Here is a 14652-nt window from a genome sequence, read left to right on the forward strand (position 1 = left end):
GGAAAACCGGGAGGAAAGAAGTAGGGCAGGGTAGTGGTTCTGTAAAGCTAAGAGAGCATGATGAGTAATGTACTATTCATAACCTACAGTAGAAGTAAAATTCTCCCTTTTAATGGGTTTGGATAAGTTTGTTTCATAAAATTCATTCCTATATTGCTTTATGTCATTTTTCGTAAAAAAAAAAAAAAATTCCTTCTTTTCTCCATCCTTACCCCACCTCGTGGATCCACTTGGTGCATATATAGAATAATACCCTTTTTTTTAAACAACTTTTTTTCTCTGGTACAGAAGTCAATAAAGGATCGAATTTACATTCTATTAACTCTCTTCTTTCCTTTGACGCCTCGAAATGTCCTCTCTCCTTTTCCTTACTTTTTTAGGGGAAAAAATTCCTCTCTCTTTATTCTTTGACATCTACTGATATTAAGTTCTTATCAGTAAAATAAATTTATTTCAGTAAAAATCAGATCAATAAAGTAGTCCACAATTAATACTATACATTGCTTGAACTATAATTTGTTTTGATCGATACCTTTATAGCCGGTCAATTACTTATTTGTTATCTTGAGAAAAATAGAATGATGGGATAATGGAAATATAGAATTAAGTGCCTAATTAGTTATCATGATTTTCGTAATGGTTAGGTTGTGAAGTGTGATGGATGAAAAGTTAGTGACAATGATGTGCTATAATGCTTTCAAAAGTATGAAAATTGTACAATACATCTGTGAAATATATTTTTAGATTATATTCATGTTAAGTCTCTAGTTATATTTGGAATTTGAAATAGCTTATTGGAATTTCTAATCAATTTATCTTTTTCTTTTTGAACGACTTTGTTCTAACTCACATGGGTCACCTCTTGAATTGGCCACTGAGTTTAAAAGCTTCTTATGGAAACCTATGAACCCCGTAAATGGATGTAGTCTCATAAAAATGACTAATGAGTTACGAAAAATATATGTCTATTTCTATTCTTCATTAGAAATCATTCTTTACTTAGACCACCTTTGTTTACAACGAAAACATGAGCCGTGTAAGAAACATAAAAGGTAGGATCATGGCCCTTTTTCTTTCTCCTTTGTCAAGGTCTCAAGGATGACCAAAATAAAGCTTGTTACGGGTGTGAGTTGTGAAAATGAGCTTCTAAAGTAGCTATCATAAATATTCAAATGATGAAATGTTCTCTAACTCAAGTTGACCATCTAAAATGACAACTCAGAAGTCAAAGTATATATGCTTTAACATATAATCATTTAAAAATATGTTTTTTTATAAGTGCTAATAAGACCTTTAAATCTAAAATATAGAAGTATACATTATATTTAAATAAAATAAAGTTATATCTCTACTTAAAAGCGCGAAAAAAGTATATATTGTTTTAAATTATAGTTTAACACTTACATCTGAAAATTTGTGTTTAAGTTATGAACTATGGTAATATATAGATGGTTTTGTCAGAGTAGCCTTTAGTTTCTTCGTTTTATAATTATAGTAACAAATCCCATTGACAAATTTTTTGAAAACTAGAAACTCATGTGAAGAGAAGAGAGATGGATATAAATATAAATTGAATACATGTGATAGAGAAAGATAGAGAGAAGATATCATCAAAGAAGGAAAAATTGCAATTAATATGAAATTTTCAAATAAGAGAAATAATGTTGAAATTAAAAACAAATGGAGGGATTATCTTACATGCTTTGGAATAGTTCTACCCATAAATTATTATTCTTAGAATTTAGAAATTATCATAACCAAATGTTAATTAAGGTTGTACATTTCGGAATACGAAAAAAATCCTTTAAATCTCATAACGATATGAACATTTCCGTTTTTAAAGTTGTATCATCAATTTAAATAGAAAAGTTTATACTACCTCCATTTCCTAAAGATCGTCCTTGTTACTGTTCCTATAGATACCAAGGAGGATCTATTTGTGTAGGGTGTGGGGTGGGTAAAGTAGGACAGAGAAAGGGGTTAAAATAAATAAACAAATAAAAAGAGGTTAAAGTAAGAGAGAGAAAGGGAGTAAAATTGAATTAATAATGTAATGGTGGACCATATGATAGGGACATGAGAGGGTAAAAAGGGGAAAAAGATTTCCAAATAAGGAATAAAATAAAAGAGGAAAGATCTTTAGAAAACGGAGAGAATACTTAAGTATATTGACCGTCGAAATACTATTAGCCAATATAGGTGTCTTGTGATTTGAGAATGAAGAGAAAAACACAAAAGGTAATATTGTATACTCCCTCTTTTTTTGCTCTTTATCTGTAGCTTTTCAATTCCTTTTTGGATATTTTAATCATGGTTAAGAAGACAAATTGCCAATGAGTTGTGAAAATAAGGTGCAACATAAATAAAACATTACAAGGGAAAAAGGCATTCTTTTGTTTTTTCTTAAGGACGGTACTGAAAAAGATTGTGTTAGTGCTGGTTTTCAATCGACATGAAGTGGACGAATAATGAAATTATTTAACTTTGATTAATATAAAGCAAAAAAAAATTAAAGGCATAAAATCGAATATCATCTACATTCTACGTTTTTATCATTTGTGACATGAAATTCTTAATCAAAAAAAAAACATGGGTAGGACGATAAGTAGAACGTGGAAACTGAATAAAGAAAAGAAATCAGCACTTTGATGGAGTAAGTTCTCTACTATACTACTATTTGCAAATTCTATTCCATTTTTAGACAGTCAAAGTTGTAACCTTTTATGGTAGGGAACAAGAAGAAAGATCCCATTTCCCACTATCTCCTTCCTAAACATAACAACAATTTCAGCAACAAAAGATAGAATAATTAACTTATTGTATGTATAATATATGCTCCTTTACATTATTATTATCATCATTATTATTAATAATAACATTAGTACTACAACAACCTTCATACAAATATAAAACAAAAAAAAACCAAGAAGATCAAGGGGATAGAAACATAGAATAGCTAGAAGGACTCTAATCACCATCATAACCGCGAATTTGGCAATCTAATCACGGGCAAAAATGTGGGTTAAAAGATTAATTAAACTTGTCATACTTATACCTAAACGCTAAATGCATGACATTATATTAATTGATTATACACTATCAATTAATTGATCAATTTTTAACAAGTTATTAAGAGTGGATGTGTTTCTAGTAGAGCTTGTGTAGAGGATGATGGAGATGATTCCATTGTGGTGGCGTCGCCGCCATTAATGCAAACAAGGTCATCAAGGGATAATGGAATGATGTTCTTGTGTTTATCACAAGAGGATGAAGTAATTGGTAATAACGCCGGTGTATTTGGTGAAGAAGAGTTGGTTAATTCCTTTGCTCTGTCTACTTGTAAAGTCCAATCAGTCCTACAGAGGACGTAGAGCATAAGTAGCGCGCACGAGCCTTGTGCTGCGAGTAATCCAAGCCATAGGCCTGCGAAACCCATCTTCATAACAAAACCAAAGAACATTGCAACAGGCATTCCCACCAAATAAAATGAGCCCAAGTTGATATTTGCTCCGATTGTAGGCCTTGCACTTCCGCGCAACACACCACACCCGGTTGTTTGTGGACAGTTACCGAGCTCACAAAGGCCTACAATCGGCAATGCAATGGCAGTAAGATGGAGGATTTCAGGGTCACTAGTGAAGAACCTTCCCCATTGGTGCCTCATGAGTGTGGTAAAGAGCATGGCACAAAGGCCTAACAACACCGCACATGCTAGTGACACGATCATGGAGACTCGAGCTTTCGCAGGGCGGCGAGCTCCTAGTTCATTCCCAACTCTGGTAGAAACTCCAAGGCTTAATGATGATGGGAATACATAGACTAATGAAGTGGTTTGTATGAGTATTCCCATTGATGCAATGGTTGCTCTTGGGTTTGCTAAGAGACCGCAAAGCATTATCATGAACTCGTACCACCACCACTCGAGACACACTGAAGCACAGGTAGGAATGGCGAGGGCTAGCAAGGAAGACCATCCTCGAAGGCAATCCATGCTCGGCGCGATCCACGAGTCTTTGTATACTCGGGAGAAGTAAATGAAGGAAGAAAACAAGATGCAAAGGTTGAGGTTAGTCCAAACCATAGCAATGGCAACTCCTGCAATGCCCAATTTAAGATGAACTACAAGGAGGAAATTTAGAGGGATATGAAAAACTACTGAGATTGCTGTACAATAAGTTAAGGGTAATGTGATGCTTTGAGTCCTTAAATAGATTCTAAGTGGGTGAAGAAGAGATAAAAAGAAGAGGTCAGGAATGGAGAAAAGAATGAAAACATGAGCAACAGATGATATCTCTTCATCTTGACCACACCACAATAGAATTCTCTTCATATTAACCCACATGAAAGCAATGGGTAATGATATACTAAAAAGTAATAGCACTGTTCTTTGTAAAGTTAACCCAAGTAGCTTCATTTGTTTAGCACCATAAGCCTGTCCACAAATAGGCTCCATTCCCATGGCTAACCCGGATATAATCGAGTAGCCGGTTATGTTAGCGAACCCAATGGCGAGTGAACCACCAGCTAACTCGAGCTCGCCGAGGTAGCCAAGGAAAAGCATGGAGATCATGGCTCTTGAATACAGCAGCAAACCAGTTACTGTTGTTGGTCCTGATATTTTCCCTATAGCTCTCATCTCCCCTACAACCTGAAATTGATTCCACACAAGATATATATTAGGCCTCGCTCTTTTATCACATTAGTGTATATATATGTCAGAAGACCAACTCAACCAAAAGTTTAAACTGGTCGTTAGTTGCAGGCTTGCAGCTTCAAAATTGGTTATATACTTTATCAATATATACTATCTTATCAAATTAGTCTTTTTCTTATACAACAACAAAAAATAATATATACCTCAGAAAGGGTTGGCCATTTATGAAGGTCTTGATCATCATCAAAATCATCAATAGTATTAGTAGTAGAATAGTGAGGATTATTCATGAGTTTATTACCAATAGGAAGAAGTGTTGTAGTAGTAGTAGTTAAAGGAGTTTTGATAGGAGAGAGAGAAGAGATTGAAGGGGATAGGTTAGAATTGGACATATTATTATTACTATTAGAGAAGAGAATGATAGAATAAAAACTAGTAAGCTAAGAAAGTTGGGGTTTTTTTGCTTGTGTGTCTTTCTGTTAGGAAGCAATTACTTTGTTTTGTAGACATAGGATTAACAAAAGAGAGAGAGAAGAGGTGGTATATTTATACTTGACACTTTCGTGTGAGTGCCATGGGGTCTACCTTTTTAAGTCCCGCACGTGTCAACTTAGCAATAAAATGGAGGAAAGAAAACCGGCCTATCTCGTCATTTCTACTTTTTAATTTCTCACCCTATTGCTATATACTTACCGCAAGGTTTAGGTCATTATTGTGTGAGGGATTTACATTGACTTCTCCTTCATATAGTAGGAGACTACTTGTAAAATTACAACTCGTCTTCTCCGTAATGAATAACAATTTATCATACATCCAAATTTACCATTCAAATGTACCGTGACTTCGTGAGCATGGTACATCTAAAGTTATTTTTTTGTTCGTTACTTGTTTGAAATTATCCAAATAATTAAAATATAATTATAAAAAGGAGATTTTTAAATGAGTAAATAAGCAAAAATTGGTCTTGGATATACCATGTACATAATACATGTTGTATGATGAATGAACTCTTATTACACATGCATACATGAGACAGTGTAAAATAAAGTATTGTGATATGGGGGTAATTTTATATCCTTAATGGATGACTTGTATAGAAGTGGTCCTTCTAAAACAAAAAGTTATTACTCGTCATATGGGGATAATTTTGTGTCCTAAATAAATTATCTTCATGTATATCGAAGGTATCCATTTGTAAAAAGATACCCTTTGTTTAAAAGAAATTTCTTTTGACTTAAATAGTGACTCATCTTAGCTAAAAGTCAATTGATCGCGTAATAAATTAATTATGCACCTGATACATACAATACTTACTATAACTTTATATATCTATCATTTGTAATAACACTGTGTGTGTGTGTGACAGATAGTTGACCACATGTCTTTCTGTTGGGCACGAGTATATCTAAGTCCATACCATCCAAATTAGAAGCGCACAACGAGATAAAAGATGAAGTGTTAAAGGGGCCCCGTCGTCCGCACCATAACAGCAAGCAAGGACTTCTCAACAAAATAAAAACTCGAGATTGTCCTCCAAGACCTTTTTCTGTTTTCCTCCTTTTTCTTTCATTTATCCTATTTTTAATTAATTAGAAGCCTAAATTTCGTGAGATTTTTTCTTCTTTTTTGATCTAATTGTTCCCCAATATTCACCCATTCCTTCTTTCTCCCCAAATAAACCCTAAATTTTGTAAAAATTAGCCAACTACCTTATGAATGTTTAGATCATAAAGTAGCCAAAATTACCCCCAATAAGTTTTTTCAGAATTTAAGGTCAATTTAGATGATAACAAAGAGAGGAAGGGGATCGAGGGAATAATTAGAATGAAGAAGAAAGAGCTCACGTGATTTGGGATTCTAATTAATGAAAAATAGAATAAATGTAAGAAAAATGGGGAAAATGAGAAAAAAAAATTAAATACGGATTCCCTGCCACCGGTGAGAAAAGTTAGCTCAAGCGTCATATATGACAGTCGCTACACTCAAGCCAATAGTTTATGGTGTTTTGGCTACTAGTCAAAGTTGGTGGTGTTAGATGCACCCATGCCATAATTTGTGGTGTTGATGCTAATTTTCCCTATATGTATTATGCGTGACTTTGTTTCAGTTTTCGACATCAACTAAATTGCATTGTATGGCGCATCGGTGACACATATAAGAAAATTTAATGAATAGATTATCTCCATTTCGAATTAATTTATAATGTCGTGTCCTCTTATAAGATCCTGTATTTCATCTAGCACTGTCAACTAATTAGTATGGGAAAACTTGATTTATATTGCATCATTGATGACTTTGTATATAGAAGATTAGTTGATTTTACCTTCAAATACTTGATGTAGTACTAGTAAGAGTATTTTGATAAGTGCATTTCTAACACATATTATGAGCTCCTTTGAGCTTGGTTTGATCCTCTTTCTTCCCTTTTTCTTCATTATTTCCTTCTCTATTTCTTTCATTTGATCATTCTTTTCTTTCATTTGATCATTCTTGATCATAGTGACATTTTGCTAGATTTTCGGTCAATTTTGAATGAATTTCTAGTACATTTAATTTGCTTTCACCGTTTTTTTCCCGTGCTTTGATTGCAGGTGTGACCTTTTCTGAGGTCGAGAGTTGGGAGACACAGCATAAGGTGGGAGTTTGCACGCGCGGAAATAGAAGACAAAAAGCGTGACTAAAAGTATTTTGCACTACCTTAGAAGTGCCCGCACACATTGGTGCACTTGCCCCTGACTTCGGTGCTCCCGCTCCACCCTACAGATTGAGTTCCTAGAAATCAGAAAGCTTGGTGCGCTCGCACCAGCTTTGAGGTGCGCCCGCACCAATTTCAACGGTGCGCTTGCACCAATTTCAAACGGTGCGCCCGCACCATCTTGTGAAGTTTGAACCCCAGTTTACAGTAACTTTGGTGCTCCCGCACCACTTAGAATTTCGTCAGGCTCAAGCCTAGTTAAAAGAAAGAGTTGATTAGTTTTCAAACTTATGCTTTGCTTCTAGAGCTTAGAAAGATTATTAGGGTTTATACTTGAGAGATAAACACATTAGTTTTATTAAAGATTTGAGATTCTAGATAAAAGTTTGTGATTTCTACACATTGAAGGTACCTTTTCAATTCAATCAGTTTCAAAGTTTTCAGTTTTTGTTCTCTCTTAATTTTGGTTGTTCTTCTTTGTTCTTCCATATTATTAGATCTCATTTATTGTAGTTTATTAATTTCTTATCTTTATTAGAATTATTATTTCTTAATCATTTTAGCCCTAGATTAGTTATAAAATTAATGTCTTTATACTTAGAATCCATGATTAGTGAGTAGTTTCCTATATAGGATTAGGATGAAAGTATGGATTAGGATTTAAATGTATTGTTAATGTGATTGTGATTATCTAAAGATGATTATGCATTGATTTTGGTGTTTTGAGGCCTTATGATAGATATTGATCACATTTATGCTTTGGTATTTTGATTTTAAATGTTCTTAATCGATTTTTGAACTCTTTTATCATCCCCATGAATCAACTTAATTTCTAGACCAAGATGTTAAGTAGAAATTAAGGGGATCCTTTATCAGGGGTTTTTCGTACTTATTGAATCTCTTGGTTGATCAATTGACTAAAGACCATTCGATAGAGGATTTAGCTGATTAATTAAGCGATTATTCTTGAGGATCATTCGAGAGAGGACTCAAGTATTTTAGAGGAAAACTAAACCTTGTATAATTGTCGCTTTTGAATCAGAGCATGAGCAATGGGGTTGGTTTTGGTTGGTCTAGCAAAAAGTAAAGCTAGATTTACTTAGCTTTACCATTGGAGCAATTGGCCCTTGGAGTTGGTTGGTCTAGAATTCTAGACCAACCATGCCTTGGATGGTGTGCATAACAACAAATGGGGTGTTGCCATATGTATCAATATTGCTTTATTGTTGCTGTTTTTTTTTTTTTTACAAGATTGTTTTTTTGTTTTAAAGTAAATAAAATAAGCTTATAATTTTTAAAAAAAAATTACATTACAACTATAAAAAAAATTATCTATAAATTTAGCCTAAATTTGATATATTTTATCATATTTTTTCACAACCTATTTTTCTTTCTAATAACATTCTCCTACCTAAAATTATTCAAAATGTATATAAATTAATTAATATATCACTAATTAAAATATGAATAAAAATTATCTACTCTATATAAGAATAAGAACATTTTCAATAGGAGAGAGAGTATATGATGGAGTATACCAAAAGTAAGAGAGAGAATTAGAAAAGCCAAGTAGAACTAGTCTAGCCATTGTGAGAAAAAAAAAGATGAGTTGGTGGGAAGTTAGTGGGATGTGAGGTGTAAGAAGGAGAAAAAGAGAGAGAATGGAAAAACTACAAAGACCAACAAAAACCCACCCACCCATTGTAGATGCTCTCACAATTGCATCAATAATTGTTGTCCACTTTGATCTATATTAGTAACCTTAACTCTAGTGTCTTTCTATTTGATATTTCATCTCGTGTTATTTGCTACTTCTTTGATAAGTAGTTAGTTTTAGTTGTTACCAAATCATTTCTAAACCCCCAAAAGATCTCACAATTAGGTAATCTAGACTTGATTGATTTTGATCAATCCCATTTTCCACGTGGATCGACCCTTGACTTGCCTTTACTACGTTCTTAGTAATTGCTTATTAAGTTTTATAAATTTTGTTTGAATAGCGATTTTTGGTGCCTTAACGACACACTAAAAACCTTTTATCATATTTCTACTTTGCTTTTGTTTAATATTATAATTGGTAAGGAGAAGTGTTTTACTAGATCGAAACCTAGCACATATTAATCCAACATACCCAACTATACAGTCAAGGCCCTTTGAAAATAGCAGATTGTAAGGGAATCTGTAGTTCAAAGTGGCTACGGTGAGGTTTTGACCAACAACCTCAATGGTATGAGAGACAATCCTTGCCACTAGACCAAATCATATTCTAGCTTAGATACATTTTTTCCTAAAGGTACTCAAAATATGTTAGAACACCCTTCTCTCAAGAGAGACCCCGCTAAGATGTTAAGGAACCAGTAGTGATTTTTTCTAAATCAAACAACTCCCAACCCACACAGCCACACCCCACACACACCCACACAAAGGGATGAACCCACTATATATAGCCTAAACTTAGGGCTTACGAAGAGGTTGAATAGATATTGAATTTTTAACCTTACTTACACCACACACTAAAAAAAGCGAGTTTAATTTGATCAACATCATATCGTTATATAGGATTTAAAATCATTCATAGTTCTTGATTATTATCTCCCATGAATTTGAGAAAAAAATGATTTCACTAGTGGAAAAATGAAGAAGGACTGCGCTAAAAAAGGCATGTAGAGCTGCGCTTTTTGACAGCAGCCCTTTCAGTAGCAGCCTTTCACTTTTTAAGTAGGGCTGCGCTAGAAAAGCGCAGCCCTTAAGCAAGAAGGGCTGCGCTAGTTAGGAAAAAGCGCAGCCCTTTTAGCCCAGAAGGGCTGCGCTAGTTAGGAAAAAGCGCAGCCCTTCTGGGCTAGAAGGGCTGCGCTTTTTCCTAACTAGCGCAGCCCTTCCTACCAAAAAAAAAATTTAAAAAAAAAAAAAAAATTTTGTCATTTTTTTACTCATAATCTCACATTTTCTGAAATTAAACAGAAGAGAAAAGAAACAAAAGGAAACGAAAATACTAAACCCAAAACAATAAAAGAATGAAACGAAAATGAAAAAAAGGAACAAAAACTAATATACAAAGAGAAGTATACAAGAACATTAATCAAAATAAACAAAGAGAAGTATACAAGAATAACATTCAAAACAAAGACAAGTATACAAGAACATTAATCAAAACAAAGAGAAGTATACAAGCAAGACATTAATCAAAACAAAGAGAAGTATACAAGAACATTATTAATCAAAATATATAAACAAAGAGAAGTATACAAGAACATTATAGATCTGAAAAAATACAAGAACTACAACCTAATAATGTTTAAATACATAAAACAAAACCCAAATACATAATTTAAAGGAAAAAAAAAATTCGAAAAAACTTAAAATGGCTATTTGGAGGCTTAAACGAACTCGGATGGCTTAAAAAGCCTAAACGTCACAGCGTAGCAGTGCGTTTGACTCGTTGGCTCGTTCCGCTTCCGAAAAGGTATCACAGTAGGCAATCGGACTCCGTCGTCATGTTTAGTGCAGATCGGAAAAACTTAAAATGGGTTTTTGAGACAAATGTTTATGGGAGTTTTTGAGAGAGAAGAGATGATGAGAGAGAAGAGAGGGTGAGAGATAAGGAGGAAAGGAATAATGAGGGACGTGAGAGAGGAGAGAGAATGAGGGATAATATATTTGACGAATCCCCGCTCAATATTTCAAAGCGCGCGATTCCGAAATTTCAAAATTTTTCAGGAAGGGCTGCGCTTTTTCAAAAAGGCGCAGCCCTTCTTACCTACAGAAGGGCTGCGCTTTTTTGAAAAAGCGCAGCCCTACTAGTGAAGGGCTGCGCCTTTTTGAAAAAGCGCAGCCCTTCTTCTTAGTAGGGCTGCGCTTTTACGAAAAGCGCAGCCCTTCCTGCGCAGCCCTTTATGTTTTTTCCCCTAGTGTTTTATGATAAACCATGTGAAGTATTAAGTAGGTTCATGATCTTCTAGTGTCCACTTAATTAAGATCTATACTGGCCTTCATAAAATAAAAGATCTAGACTGCTTTATATCTCAAGTGATGGTTGAGTTATTGCTTGCTATATGACATATCAAAAAAATTAATTTAATGGTCGAAGATCTAGTTTATTGATACTTTCTAATCTTATATATTTTGGTAAAAAGGGAACACACGTTATTTGGGTTGAGTAAGTTCGAAATATGATGAATTCATATTAAGTTTGGTCAAGCTTTCTTATGATTTCATTCAACTCAATAACTATTTATACAACCTATTGGACGAAGTCCTATGAATCAAACTAGGAATAAACTATAACATAATCAGAAATACAAATAATATCCTACTAGAGTCCTAACCCCCACCCCCCCACCCCCTCAAATTGGAGCATGCAGATCTCGAATGCCTAACTTAGATATTAAAAATTCAAATTGTGTCCTGTTAAGATCTTTTGAGAAGACACTTGCCAACTGAAACTTGGTAGGTACATGGGAAGGATGAATAAGACCATCAATCACAACATCTCGAACAAAATGACAGCTTTAATATGTTTAGTGTGCTCATGAAACACTAGATTCTGGCTATATATAGTAAATATTGACTATCATAATATAATTGCTTCCTTTTGAATACTAAACCCCAAGATCAGCATGTAATCATTTTAGCCATTTCAGCTCACACATCATAGCAGCCATAGAACAATATTCTGCCTCTACAGAGCATCGAGATATTGTCGGTTGGAATTTTGCTATTTCAAGCTAATTTACCTTTGAAGTTTTAGGAAAATTGTGCTCACGTTGATTGTCATTTAATAAATCTTTTCTCATCTCTAGTGCTTGAAAATAAAACACTTTTGAGTGTTTGTATGGAAAACCTCTTATTATGACATATATATAAGGGTTTCTGGATGCTTGTGTTATGTATATAATTTAAATCATCGGGGTGATAAGTTTGCAAATAGGAGTGAAATTGTGTCATTATGTCATTCATTATCAAAAAGCTATTTATAGAATCTAAATGACAAAGTCTACTATCAAAACTAAGTATAATTATAATATCCTATCAAGAAAAGAGTCCTAACAATATACAAAATTTGTGATTTTAATATTCAACAACTTCAATGAACTAGCTACCTTAACCATTAAGAACTAGGCATCCTCACTGCCTCACATAAATCATTATAAAACTAAATATTGGAATTGTTCCCGATAGACAGCTAAATAAAAAAAAGGATCATAATTTTTACGGTAGCATCTTTGTCTACTAACAATCTGTTTTTCATCGTGTACCTTTTATTTATAAAATTTGTACACTCTTTTTTCATTCTATTTTATAGAGAACAACAACTCACATTGAAAAGCATTTAAAAGGGTGGCATTGATATTCTCTTATTTCCGCATTTTTTCTCTTTTGACGGTGATAATGAGTCCATCATGATAATAGTGTTAATTTCAGTAAGAGATGCTCTATAGAATCGTTGTGTAAACTCAAGTCAGCTTATTAGATAAAGGCCCTTCTAATAGTAAGATTAAAGGTGAGGGGAATCTCATAAAGTGTTCGTATAATAATCTTTTAATTGTAAGATACAAATTTTATTACTACATCAAATTTGATAGGTCTATGAGACCATGACGATAACAGTTACCGGCTTGATAAATGGTCGGTAATTCGGTATATTTGTTATAGACCGCCAAGGTCAAAAACCAACATGCTTTAATAGATAATGCTATCAATTGTACTATTTAAATAATATATGAATTGGTGGGTGGGCTCTAATTCCACAGCTTAGTGTCATTGATGAGGAGAAAGTATACTCTCATATTCGGTATGGACCAATTTTTCTCGTACTATTTACTTGATATGATTAGATGTAGTCCAGATATAATTTAATAGAATAATAGCTAACTGATATGATAAGATATTGTTAAGATACGATATAAGATTTCAACTAACAAGCCCCCCAAATAAAATATGAAAAAAAAATTATAATTTTTAATATTACTTTTGTCATAAAAATTACATAAATGTCATGGTATTGGCCCATACCGGATATGGGAATTTTATTGCTCCATTGATGAGCATGTTGGATAATTTAATAAAACTTTTCATGTTTACCATGTTTGTATTTCTTTGGCAAAAGCTCACTTTTATCGGAAGTGGAATTGAATAAAATTGGAATGAAACGACAAGCATATTGGAAATCTTTTGCTACAAAAATAAAAATTCTCCTTGATATACCGTCATAAGACTTTTATTTTGTCAATTTTTTTATTGTAACTTTTTTGTTATTTTAAATTATTGTATAATAAAAGGTAATGGTGGTGTATGAATGGCATTTTTTTCGACTTTTAATGAAAAGATGCTAGATGACTATTGCATAAAAATAAAAGGATATGAATTAAACTTAGCAAAGACGCTAAAGTGATTAATTAAAATACGTGTTGTTACACTTATTGGTATTGATTCTCCATTTCTTCTCTCTCTCCCTCTCTTTTGCTCTTGATTATTTACCGTCTATTTCTTGAATGAAGAGACTTATATATATATATATATATATATATATATATATATATATATATATATATATATATATATATATATATATATATATATACACACACACGTATAAGGTTTTAATAAGAATAATCTATAATAATTTATATGAGAACATGATAATATTTTGTAATAATTATTTTTTAAATTAATATAAAATCTATTTTGGTTAAATTGTAACCATCTTTTCCCCTTAGAAGGTCAATATTTCAAATGGATTATACCTTTTACGAAGAGCAACTCTTCCCTCTTTACTAGAACGAATTACTTTTATACATATATGCCTTTTTATATGGTTTACATGCACCAATTTCCTACCTCTTGTTGATCCTAGTGCTCCTTACCATGTTTGACATTTGCATAAAGCCCTATATGGTCCTCGCTAGATATTTGTTGTGAATGACAGAATGGGGTTCATAATCACGAAGAGCAACTCGTTCCTCTTTACTCATCATCAAGGTAACAACACAACTTATCATATCATTGTTCTAATGATTTTGTGAAAGCGAATTATTAATCAGTTAAAAACTTAGTTCTAGATGTTCGGTTTCGGTCCATTGAGCTATTTCCTGGGCATTGTATTATCCGTACTCTTTCCTATTTGATTCTATCTCAAACAAGTAGTCTAACGTCTTGTTTGGTTAGTAGTACTAAATGGTAATAATAGTAATGGTTTTTATTGTAAATTTGTGAAGGCATTATCATGTCAACATCCGTGGTAATACTACTTTATTCAAAAACATCTATTTTCTTGTAAATATTTCATTACCATCAATCATCACTT

At 33.1% G+C, this 14652-nt stretch overlaps 1 protein-coding gene across 1 annotated transcript; it reads right to left on the bottom strand.

Annotated features, from left to right (window-relative positions):
• Positions 1-2801: 2801 nt before the first annotated feature.
• Positions 2802-5153, bottom strand: LOC104908071 (protein DETOXIFICATION 48). Its single transcript, XM_010697140.3, has 2 exons — positions 4858-5153; positions 2802-4648 (listed from the first exon to the last, which is right to left on the bottom strand). Exons 1-2 carry the CDS (start codon positions 5044-5046, stop codon positions 3119-3121), a joined length of 1719 nt encoding a protein of 572 aa, XP_010695442.1. The 5' UTR covers positions 5047-5153; the 3' UTR covers positions 2802-3118.
• Positions 5154-14652: the final 9499 nt, after the last annotated feature.

This window comes from Beta vulgaris, chromosome 1 (assembly GCF_026745355.1).
Source record: "Beta vulgaris subsp. vulgaris cultivar EL10 chromosome 1, EL10.2, whole genome shotgun sequence".
NCBI lineage: Eukaryota > Viridiplantae > Streptophyta > Magnoliopsida > Caryophyllales > Amaranthaceae > Beta > Beta vulgaris.

Excerpts from the sequence above, each read along its gene's own strand:
- LOC104908071 (XM_010697140.3), bottom strand. The coding sequence starts at position 5,046 with ATGTCCAATTCTAACCTATCCCCTTCAATCTCTTCTCTCTCTCCTATC. Across the intron at positions 4,649-4,857 it reads AATGGCCAACCCTTTCTGAG|GTTGTAGGGGAGATGAGAGC; the intron begins GTATATATTATT and ends AATCAATTTCAG.